This window comes from Gymnoscopelus braueri (genome assembly GCF_963280865.1).
Source record: "Gymnoscopelus braueri genome assembly, chromosome: 7".
Classification (NCBI taxonomy): domain Eukaryota; kingdom Metazoa; phylum Chordata; class Actinopteri; order Myctophiformes; family Myctophidae; genus Gymnoscopelus; species Gymnoscopelus braueri.
The window spans coordinates 42,441,024-42,452,978 of NC_137608.1; the positions used below are offsets into that span (position 1 = coordinate 42,441,024).

The window sequence follows — 11,955 nt, forward strand, 5'->3', positions numbered from 1 at the left end:
TTTTAAATGAGCCCAGCGAACTGCATTTTTTGAGGGATGGAGTTAGACTATTCCAATCCTGGGTGGCAGTGCTGTAGAAGGAGAATTTGCCCATGTTTGATTTATGGGTGGGTGGTACCAAATTGTTGTTAACGCTCCCTCTGGTATTGTGACTGTGGGTGTCGCTAACCTTTTGGAGGTATTTACTCAGATATGCGGGAATTGGGGGCATATCGGGCAAATTTGCATTTACAATTTTGAAGGCCAGCCCCATTTTTAGTTGTTTAACCCTGTCTTCCACCCTGAGCCAGCCTAGGCTGGCAAAATGGGTGGGAGAAAGGTGGGTCATGGGCCCCAATCCGAGGAGTAGCCGAATCAGTTTGTTTTGGGAGGTTTGAAGCTTAGTCTTCAGTGACACTGAGGTGTTGGAGTACCAGGAGGTAGAGTTATAATATATAGGGTGAAAAGGTAGAGTTATAATATATGGGGTGAAAACAGAGTTATAATATATAGGGTGAAAACATAGAGTTATAAATATAGGGTGAAAACATAGAGCTATAATATATAGGGTGAAAACATAGAGTTATAATATATAGGGTGAAAACATAGAGTTTTAATATATAGGGTGAAAACATAGAGTTATATAGGGTGAAAACAGAGTTATAATATATAGGGTGAAAACATAGAGCTATAATATATAGGGTGAAAACAGAGTTATAATATATAGGGTGAAAACATAGAGCTATAATATATAGGGTGAAAACAGAGTTATAATATATAGGGTGAAAACAGAGTTATAATATATAGGGTGAAAACAGAGTTATAATATATAGGGTGAAAACATAGAGTTATAATATATAGGGTGAAAACAGAGTTATAATATATAGAGTTATAATATATAGGGTGAAAACATAGAGTTATAATATATAGGGTGAAAACATAGTTATATATATGTTTTCACCCTATATATTATAACTCTATGTTTTTTTTTTTTTTTCTTATAATTTTTATCCCACGATTTTGTAACCCATATTTTTTCACCCAGTGCCAATTGCCTATGTAATCCTGGGCGCTACTCTCCCTCTGCCAGCCTAGGGAGAGCCCAAGCTGAAGCTCATGCCTCCTTCAATGCATGAGGAGCAAGCAGGCCGCTTCTTATCACCCGACAGGGGGGAGGTTCCCTGGTTAGACGTAGCGCGTGGAAGGAACACGTTATTCCAACCAGTTCCTTTCCCCTCCATCAGGCGCCCTGGCTGACCAGGGGGAGGCAGTATAGTGACCAGGATTACTGCATGTTTTTGTGAGGGTATTAACTACCCTAGGAGACACGGAGAGAACATGCAAACTCCACACAGAAAGGCCCTTTCATCAACTCCACCTAGGGTATGGGCACTGATGACGCGGAGGAGAGAACACGCCCCCAGCGCCCACAGCGTCCCCGGCGGGAATTGAACCCAGGACCTTCTAGCTGTGAGGCAGGACCTTCTAGCTGTGAGGCGACAGCGCTACCGACTGCGCCACCGTGCCCCCATAACTCTATGTTTTCACCCTATATATTATAACTTTATGTTTTCACCCTATATATTATAACTCTATGTTTTCACCCTATATATTATAACTCTATGTTTTCACCCTTTATTATAACTCTGTTTTCACCCTATATATTATAACTCTATGTTTTCACCCTATATTATAACTCTTATGTTTTCACCTTCTACAAAGGAGCAGGCAATGTGCAGTTAAAATGAATTAAAATGGTGAACCTATATTCTCCTATACATCAGTGGTTCTGTCATGATGCGGAATAAATGCTCAATATTTCCGAATCACTCTGAAGACTTATAATATCAGTCTGATATTATAAGTCAAACTTTCTAAATTGTAAATACTGTCAACCTCATCTAAAATGTTTTTTTTTTTTTTTTTTTTTAATGACTTAACAGTCAATATACAAAGAAATTACCTACCTGGGTTGTATTTTAGAGGACAACCTTTCCAGTGAAAAAAATGGCAACAAAAGTAATCAGAAAAGTCAACCAAAGAACAAAATTTCTATTCAGGATCTCCCCGGTGGTCAGTAGGAACACACTGTGAGGACACTAGCTGGAGCACTCATCCAATGTCATTTTGACTATGCATGCACCTCGTGGTACTCTAGCACCACAAAGGCATTAAAAACAAAGCTTCAGACATCTCAAAACAAACTGGGCAGGTTACTCTCTCCTAGAACTCACGTAACCACTGCTTCCCTTGCCCCCCCCCCCTCTCTCTCTCTTCTTTCTCTTTTCTGGAAACAATGAAAAACAACGAATTTCACCCACTGTTTTACACCTGTAAACCTGTGATGTAACAATAAAGACGATTCTGATTCTGATTTTGCTAGGGTGGGATGGCTCAGGGTAGAGTAAGTAAGCAACTTGCAATGGGCCTGGTCTTCAAGATACGCAGGGAAACAGGGATACCTATGTCAGGCTACTTCAATAACATGTAAGACAAACACAGGCACAACACCAGAGGGAGCTCCACTCACTGATCTCACTCAACCCAGATTCGGCACGCACATTGTGTCAAATTCGTTCTACTGCTATGCCACCAAAATGTGGAATGCCCTTCCAACAGACATCAAAAAGTGTAACTCCTTATATGTAGTGTAGTGGGGGTCTCCTTCGTCTCTCTCTCTCTCAGCTAAGGGGTCCTTTGCCTGAAAAACTTGGAAGACCCTGGTCTAATGTACAGAATAGTTCATATTTCGAGAGAGGGTTCTCCCTCTCTCTGTCGGGAGAACCCAGAGAGGCAACATGTTGTCCATTAGATTGAATTGATGAAAGGAGCCCAGTGTTCCGGATTACTTTGCCCAGAGGTGCCCAGTGTTCTGAGAAAAAAAGGTGCCCAGAAATACCAGGTGCCCACTGTTACCGGTGCCATGGGTAACTTGAGGGTTGGCCATGTTAGACAGATAGAACTTTATTGAGCCCCATGTAGAAATGGAGATAAAAGCAAAAATGTAAAAATAAGTCACTTTGACTGAATGGGTTAGCCTGTACAATCTATCACTAGTACTATGTGAGCGACAGTCGCTATGAGGCTGATACAGTATGTACAGTATGTGTACAGTGTTAACCAGCCTGTATTATGGAAAAAGAATAGTGTCCAAGTGTCCATGCAGAAGGCACATCGTAGGAGTTTATTAAAAGATTATGGAGCAAGCAGACAGCATCTTTTCCTCACAAGGACTCAATCTTGCTTGTTCACTCTCTCAGCCCATCTAAAACCATGTCTTTCACAGCCCAGAGACAGGAGTTGGGACTCGGGAGGGGTCTCATGACAAAGAAGACAATAGCTGTGACATGGCCCAACAATCTCTGGTAGAGTAAGATGGGGTAGATGACTTGATTGAGTCTGATTTAATCTTTTACAGTTCTTTGACAATCATCTTGATCAGGCCTTCAGGGCAAGGGGTTAACTCACACCCTGGCTAGAAGGCAACCAGCCAGGGCAGTAAAGAGTTATCATAGGACAGCATAACAAACAGCAGTATGAAATAATACATAATACCTATTAACAATGTCATATTTGCTATTACACATGCACAGTGGGTATATGGATAATAGCCTATTATGTAGTCAATCAGCAGTAAATATAATGAGCAACGTTTATCAACAGTAAATTATTTACAGCAGTTAACCTAAGCCTTCTAGACAGGGTGTGAGTTTATACAAGCAGGCATCATACGTTTGTGTACATCCCAGTAGTGTGCAAAAGTGCAGAGTAAAGCTGGAGTCATTAATTAATACAAGAACAGAACAGAACAGAACATATGGCAGTGTGGGCAATGTACTGTTGAGGCTTCCTCCTCATCCTCCTATCCACAACCCCCTATAGCCTATACCTTCCACAGTCCATTGTGTAATCACCCCCCCCCCCCCCTCCACACACACACACACACACACACACACACACACACACACACACACACTCACACACACACACATACACCCTTCCCCCTACAGACACCCCCACGGCACGGGATGTGATAGGTATCGAAAGAGAAAGAAGGAAGAACAGCCTGCTTTGATCCCTTCCTGTGTAGAGGGCCATGTTAGAGACATAGCTATACTTGTGGTATTAAATACAAGAAAAAAAAACTTCCGCAGACAATTTAGCAAATCAGCAAATGTGTTGCAGTCTTTGCAGTGGGTGTCAGGGCGTTAGGGTGTTAGGACAAAATGACACTCGCTTATTTAGAACAGAGATGCAAGTACTAGAAATAGGCTTACTTGACAGATTTCACATTCACTTCCTACTGCATGTGCGGGTGCGGTGGGTGTGATGTTTCACTTCGAATTTCGTTGCACCAGGTGATGGTGCTGTGCATTGTCACTTTAGTCTGATGAAGACCAGTAGTGGTCAGAAGTTAGAACGTACATTTTGGTGCTACAACAAATAAGTGGACACTTTTTTTATCTGGTCTGTAATCATGATCTATGGATCCTGTGAGATGAGAAAACATCAAAACTCTGGGGAAGAAGTTAGTGATATTGATGGGACATGACTGCATAAACTAGAGCCCTACATGTATTAGAGCCTAGGCTACAACTCAAGTGGTTGCCAGTCTGCATAATCTCAAACAGACTGTTTTCGGGGTGTTGCTTGTCTTCCATGATTCTTTTAGCCCTCCTTGGCCGCCTGCCGTCGTATAAATCCAACAATAGCGTCAGGGGGCTCTCTATGGCCTTAGTTCTCAAAGTGGGGTCCGGGGACCTCCAGGGGTCCTTGAGGGGGATCCAGGGGGTCCCCAGCAAAATGAGTTAATACTGTATAGCTTCTAAATCAGTTTAACCACTTTAATCCTTCTTTAAACTACAAGCTTGTAGATCTGCTATTTTCAAAGAATCTTGATTAAAAAAAAAAACATTTTGTATATTTTTTAAACATTTTAACAACGCAAATCTTGTATGGAGGTCCCTGGAACAAAATATTTTCAGGTGGGACTCAGCGGCCAAATACATAATAATTTGGGGGTTCTTGATGTGAAAAAGTTTGAGAAATACTGCCCTATGGTACACTGAGCCGAACGCACCACCTTCATAAGAACTCGCAGATCCAGAGAGTGGCTATTTCCATAAGAAATAGGGATGCTCCCTGCCATTAAAATCTGTCACTGTTTGTAGCAGAGTAGAAGGACTTCAAGATGACCCCTTGAATTTCCTTAGCTGTCTGAGATGATGTTGGTGCTGCCTCGCCTTCTTTGCTACAGACTATGTGCATCTTCAGGTCAGGTCCTCAGTGATGTGCACACCAAGGTACTTGAAGCTGCTCACTCCCTCCACTGGTGTCCCATCGATCGGGAGTGGCACCTATAGGACCTCTGCCGTTTCCTGCATAAGTTCACAATCATTTCCTTAGTTTTCCCTATGCTCAGGGAGAGGTAGTTTTCTTGGCACCACTGTGACAGATTTTCCACCTCCTGCAGGTAGGCAATCTCCTCGTCATTCGATATCAGGCCCTCCACCACTGAGTCATCTGAAAACTTAACAATGGTGTTGGAGCTGCTTTTGGCCGAGCCTCTCGAAACACTTGACGGTAATCATACAGGTCAGCAGGGGAGTCGTCCTTGGGTACAGAGACAATGCTGGACCCCTTGAAGCAGGAGGGGACCACGGACTGAGCAAGTGAGAGGTTGAATATGATTGTGAACTCAGGTGCCAGGAAGTCAGCACAGGTCTTTATGACCCGCCCTGAGATCTCATCCGGACTGGCTGCTTTCCTGAAGTTCAATCTTTTGTTTTTGAATGCTTTTTTATTCCAGCTAATCCCCAGAAACAAGTCCCGCTTTGTATGCAACCATGGTTTCTGATTCGGAAAAACATTGACTGTCTTTTGGGGAACAATTTGCCACCAGTGTTTCCTACCAGTGTTGCTAGGAAACCAGTCACTGTGTCAGAGAGCTCATGATGTAATACTTTCAGAGGTTGCCCCTCATTTCTGTGGGAAATCCAGATTATTGTAGGCTATCTACATGGGTTACTTACTAATGTAAGTATCTGTTGACATTAAGGCATGGATCTATATTGTAGCTTCTAATTATCTCAGCTTTTATTGGCATTGAACCAAACAGCAGAGGTTTGAAATCAGCAGTTCACTCATGACATCAGTATTGGGTGGCAGCTATAGAGCTACAAAACCGTTATGATGTGGTTATGCCAGGCAGCAAAAACAGGAAGGAAGGCTAACTTGTGGTTTAAAACCTACAAACCAACTCTTCTGTGCCCAAAGTAAGTAAGTAAGTACATTTTATTTATAAAGCACCTTTCGAAACAGTGTTACAAAGTGCTGTACAATCGAACACAAAATACACACAATTAACAAGATACCAACAGGGTATTATAGTACAAAAATAGTGAAAAGTACAAAACAAAGAAACCCTGCACGTCTTTATATAAGTGGAATAAAGTCATATTTTCATTAATAGACCAGAAAAGAGAAATATCAATACCAAAACAATGTACAGCAATATAATCTTGACAAAAACAAAGAAATACAGTACATGTGCTGGTAACAGTGCTTGGTACATGCGGGTATGCAAGTGTGGTTAGAAATAAGAATTAAATGTGGGGTGGGGCCATTAGACCTTGAACAGGACCGCAAACCCCTGCTGTTGTCACAAAGGACCTTCACTTCACACTGTAGGAGCATCAGGCATAATACTATCCCACCAAGGTAAGGTGTGAAATGATATACCAAAATACAACCAATTTACTGTTTAATTGAACTTGTGAGAGCATCGTTTTGAGTAACAGATGTAAAAAAAAATACAGTATTACAAATAGTAGATATAGTACTACTTGTAGTCAGACTGTTATGCATATAAGGTGCATGAAAATGTAAAATATAGCATCATGCTCAGATTTCCTTTTAATATCTTTCTTTCTTTCTTTTACACACCTCTTTAACTGCCACACCACAGTAAGGCAAGGCAAGGCAACTTTATTTATACAGCACCTTTCATAGACCATGGCAACTAGTGCTCTACAGCAGTGGTTCTCAAACATTTTCATGTCAAGGACCCCTAAATTAATATTTATTTGACCACGGGCCCCCATCTGAAAATATGCCAGGTTAATGTATATGATATTTATTAATTTTGTTTGAGAACAACAACATTCTCTCTACAGAATAAATAAAAACAACAAGCAGTGCACTTTAAAAAGACATACTTATAAAATAGTGCTGTGCCTGGTGCCAACTTAAGCTTAAACTAAGCTTAGGCATCCTACTTTTTGAACACAAGAGATAGATAAGAGACAGCACACCCAATCTATCCCTTTAATAAAATAAAATAAATTAACAATTGTGAAATATGGATTATGCAAATTCAGACCCTAAAAGGAAGTGGCATTTGTTCCTCAGCTAGAAACTATATACATAACAGTAGTTACGAGGTATCATTCTGACAGGGTGTAGCCAAGGAGATATAGATGCAGGTCTTAAATTGAACATTTTGTTTCCTTTTTTGTTTATGTGGTGGAGGCAAAGCAGTCACACACTTGTAGCCTTAATGCAAAAACATTGTGGTTATTTATTTACCACAAGCCAACATTTCGACCTGACAGTGAAGTAGAAATGTCCGTTTGAAATGTTGGCTTGTAATTACCAGTGTACGTTCCTTTTTTGTTTATGGAAATACGAAAGTGGCCATGGGGCAAGGTAATATCAGTAGTTGATTACAAATCACTGCTTCAAGAAAATCAATATTTGGAGATATTTTACCACCACCTGATGGCATGGTTTTTCAAATGTTAAAGAAAAATATTTTTGAGATATTCTCAAAATATATTTGAGACTACAGGAATACTACATCAAATTACTTTAGATGGAGACTTTCCCCAGTGAATGCCCTCATATTTTCTGTGGTGATAAAAATGTGAAAGGGTATCCGACACCTCTAATCTAAGCATCTTTCTTGCCAGGAGTTGCATATTGCTATGTGCAGTGTGCTTCTGGACTGGAATACGTGAGCACCAATGCCTACCTCTACAACTACATCCTTACGCATCCTCTTCATGATCATCATTTTCTCCTCATATCTGCTCCACCGCAACTTGCAGGACCAAAACCTTCACATGAGGCATCGTCCTCCAGATGCCCTTCAAAAGAACCTCACTATTCTTCTGTGGCACTGGCCATTTGGGCGCTCCTACAGCCTCAGAGGAGACACATGTAGGGAGATGTATAACATCAGCAACTGTTTCCTGAGTGACAACTCCTCCGTGATCTCCACAGCTGATGTGGTGGTCTTCCACCATTTTGAGCTGAGAACAAGGCGTTCCTCCCTGCCTCTCCACTCCCATCGCACAGCCTCCCAGCATTGGGTGTGGCTGTCATTGGAACCACCCATCAATAATGGAAACCTCACCCCTTACAATGGCCTCTTCAACTGGACCATGAGCTACCGCCGCGATGCCGACATATTCATACCTTACGGAAAAACTATTCCAAGAAGTGGCTACACCCCCACTGTGGCCCCTCAAAGTCATCGGTCTTGCCTTGTGAGCTGGGTGGTCAGCATGTACAAATCCAAACAGGTGCGGACTGGTGTTTATCAAAGTCTAAAGAAACACATCCCCATAGAGGTGTATGGACGCTGGAACAAGAGACCCCTGTCAGACAAAAACCTGCTGCCTACAATTGCACAGTGTCCTTTCTACCTGGCATTTGAGAACTCTTTAACCACAGACTATATCAGCGAGAAGTTATGGAGAAACGCCTTCCAAGCTGGAGTGGTGCCAGTGGTTCTTGGCCCCAAGAGGTCTACCTATGAGGCCCTGGCACCTCCCGGATCCTTCATCCATGTGAACGATTTTAACAGCATCGCAGAGCTGGCTGCTTATATCAAGAATCTCTCTTCGGATAGGAAGGCCTATGAGGTGTATTTCAACTGGCACCGTACTCACAGCATCAAGACTTATACCGACTGGAGAGAAAGACTGTGCCAAATCTGTGTAAACTACAATAGATTACCAACTCACAAGGTGTACTATGACCTGGACAACTGGGCTAATAGCTAGGATACAATTGGTCTTTTGGTATGTATTGTGAGGACCACTGGAACATATTGACTGTATGACTATTTGCAAAGCTGAATTTGATATATAAATCTGAGATAGCAACCCTGCCCACAATGCATGTGTGGCAAGGTATTGTAATCACTCCTGTCTAATACCCTGCTCACATGCATGTGTGGCAGGATATTGTAATTACTGAGTCCTGTGACTATGAACAAAATAACTCGATGGAAGGAAATGTGGTGGGAATTCTGCCCTGAAGAGATGGTTAGAGTTTGAGTCAAAAGTTTCGAGGTAGGGGTGCCGATGGCCTAGTGGTAAGATGTATACCACATATAGGACCTAACGCAGCCTGAGGAGTCGCGGGTTTGATTCCCGAGGCCTGACGACCTTTGCTGCGTGTCACCCTTCCACTGTACTATCCATTAAAGGCAGAAAATCCCAAAAGATATCTTTAAAAATAAATGGTCAAATATATGTAACTGCTAGTTGTTTATATAAATGTTTTTATTTCTTCTTTCTTTCTTATGTTCTAAAATACATTCTAATATATTTTTTATATCAACTAAATCGATTAGTGTGATTAACCACTTACCACTGTATTATACTTCATTGTACAATGGTAGTGTACAAAAATAGAGAAAATACAAGCTTATGCTCATGCTCACAATAATTGCGATGCATTGTGAGCTTGTAGATCGGCTGTTTTCACTATTTATTTTAATTTTTAATAATTAATAATCGCCCATTATTAGTAACCGAGGCAAATGTTTGAAATATTTGGGATATTGATTTGAAATAATGCCCAGTCATCTTCAATGTATTACTGTGTGTGTGCGCACACGTGAGTGCAGAGAAACATTGTGGGAACCTCAATTGGCCATTTTTTCAGACCTAAATTTTCAACTTCAACTTCTTGTTAATGCCCGAAAATGACTGGCTACAAACAAGTTTTGTAGCAATTTGTAGAAATTGTAGAAATATCATTACAAAATGTTTATATGTATTTGGCCCACATTTATCAAATAAATATATACATAATATATATTATTTTAATAAAAAGGTGCCCACTGTACCAGTTCCGTCCAGGGTATTGCATACTGATTCACAGTGCCCAAGTCTAGAACAAACAGGAGTACAGTGAGTATATATTTTTTTAATAATATTATTTTTAATATATCGTATCAAATCAAGTATGCTGTCTCTCCAACCTTGGTGTATTGGTGAAAATGAAGTGCTTATACAGAGGTGTTACTAAATATGATGCTCACTCATGCAGTCAATACCAGTGCATAATTGCTTTATTTCAGCATTTTTTCCCCCGTTACCCTTAACCATGTATTTTTATTTTGTTCACTCATTAACCGTGTTTTTTTGCTTCATTGTATTTTATTTTTGTATTATGTTTTCTCGGTTACATTTACATTCAAGTATTTTGCTTTGTGTATACGTTCGTATATTGTTCGGTGTGGACCCGAGGAAGAGTAGCTGTTACCATTTGTAACAGCTAATGGGGACCCTAAATAAACCAAACTAAACCAAGCCAAATGGCCTGTATAATCATGACTACTCTGCAAAACCACAAAAACACAGCTAAAACAATGGTAGCACCTACTGGTCATCTATTGTTATTACAGCTATATCTTTCAAATCCTGAAGTCTTCAGAAAATCCAGAAAATAATCCAAATCTGTTACAAATTTCAGAGCCTCTCGCTCAAAATGACGTACACATTTTTCATAATCAAGAACAAAAAGTACACCTCTCCAAATCAGGCCTGCCAAATTGTACTTGATTCCTTGTAAATAGTTTGAAAGCTATGGGCAACTTCGTAGTGTTCGTTTTCAACCACTGTAATTGCACTCTTCAATTGTAAACATCTTATAGCAGCAATTAAGTTCAAATTCATATACCTTTAATATAGTGGGTTGGACCCCCCCTCCCCCAAAAAAGTTAAAAAATCCAAACATATTCCTTGCCTCCCACAGATCACAAAGCAGATCACACCTCACTCCCAATTATAGAAATGTTTATTTATTTAATTTTCTTCTCCATCCCAATGCATGCTGAACAATAATGTTGGTGGTAAAAAGAAGAGTACTCATCTCCAGTGAATATAACTTGTGTTCAATAAATCAGTCTGAAAACAGTCAACAAGAGATCAATCACAAGACACATTCATAAGGAGAAGGAATGGTCAAAACAACAAAGACAAGCAGTTCAATCCTAACGTTTCTTTTTTTATCATCAACATTGGAAAACATAACAAAGCATTGAATAAAACACTGGATAAATTAAAACGAGAATGAAAATGTGAAAATTTTAAACAATTTCCCATCCACTCAATAATAAATCTACCAATTTTAAGTGAGTGGATTACACTCACTTAAATGGTCATCGTTCCTTTCCATATTGTTCAACAAGCTCAACAGAAGTCTTTTAAAACACAGTTTAAGATCACCTGACATGGCAATACTCCCGAGTGTCTACTGTAGATATATAAAGATATTGTTTCTTTTGAAGTAATTATCTATCTCTACAGGTCATATACAGTAGTGTGGGAGAGCTCAGAAGTTGAAAGCAGTAGGAATAGGTTTGATAGAGGAGCTACAACGCAGCAGCTTTCCTGAGAGACAACAGTTGTAGGCCACTTCTAAATAAATGCTTCCTACACATTTCTGAACGCATTTCCAAATCCCCATGGGTTTTCCAGACCTACATTTTTAGAATTTAGAATACATTTTAGAATAAGCTTTGGAGATTTTTATTTTATTGTATCATCATTCAGTAGTAAACGGTAAAATCCTCAGTGCTAATTTAACTCCAAGAGTGTAGAAATACATGTACACTCTGAATAACAAGGATAAATGAACATTGAGCAGTTTAATGCGTATGTTACGCGTATGTTAGGA

At 40.2% G+C, this 11,955-nt stretch overlaps 1 protein-coding gene across 2 annotated transcripts; it reads left to right on the forward strand.

Annotated features, from left to right (window-relative positions):
• The first annotated feature begins 6,196 nt into the window (after positions 1-6,196).
• Positions 6,197-10,539, forward strand: LOC308088834 (alpha-(1,3)-fucosyltransferase 7). 2 transcript variants are annotated; one of them, XM_080433421.1, is made up of 2 exons: positions 6,197-6,254; positions 7,950-10,539. In XM_080433421.1, the coding sequence occupies exon 2, from the start codon at positions 8,004-8,006 to the stop codon at positions 9,045-9,047; it is 1,044 nt and encodes a 347-aa protein (XP_080289547.1). In that variant the 5' UTR covers positions 6,197-6,254; positions 7,950-8,003; the 3' UTR covers positions 9,048-10,539. The 2 variants fall into 2 exon arrangements, with proteins under 2 accessions (XP_080289547.1, XP_080289548.1); XM_080433422.1 differs by lacking the exon at positions 6,197-6,254 and adding an exon at positions 6,657-6,699.
• Positions 10,540-11,955: the final 1,416 nt, after the last annotated feature.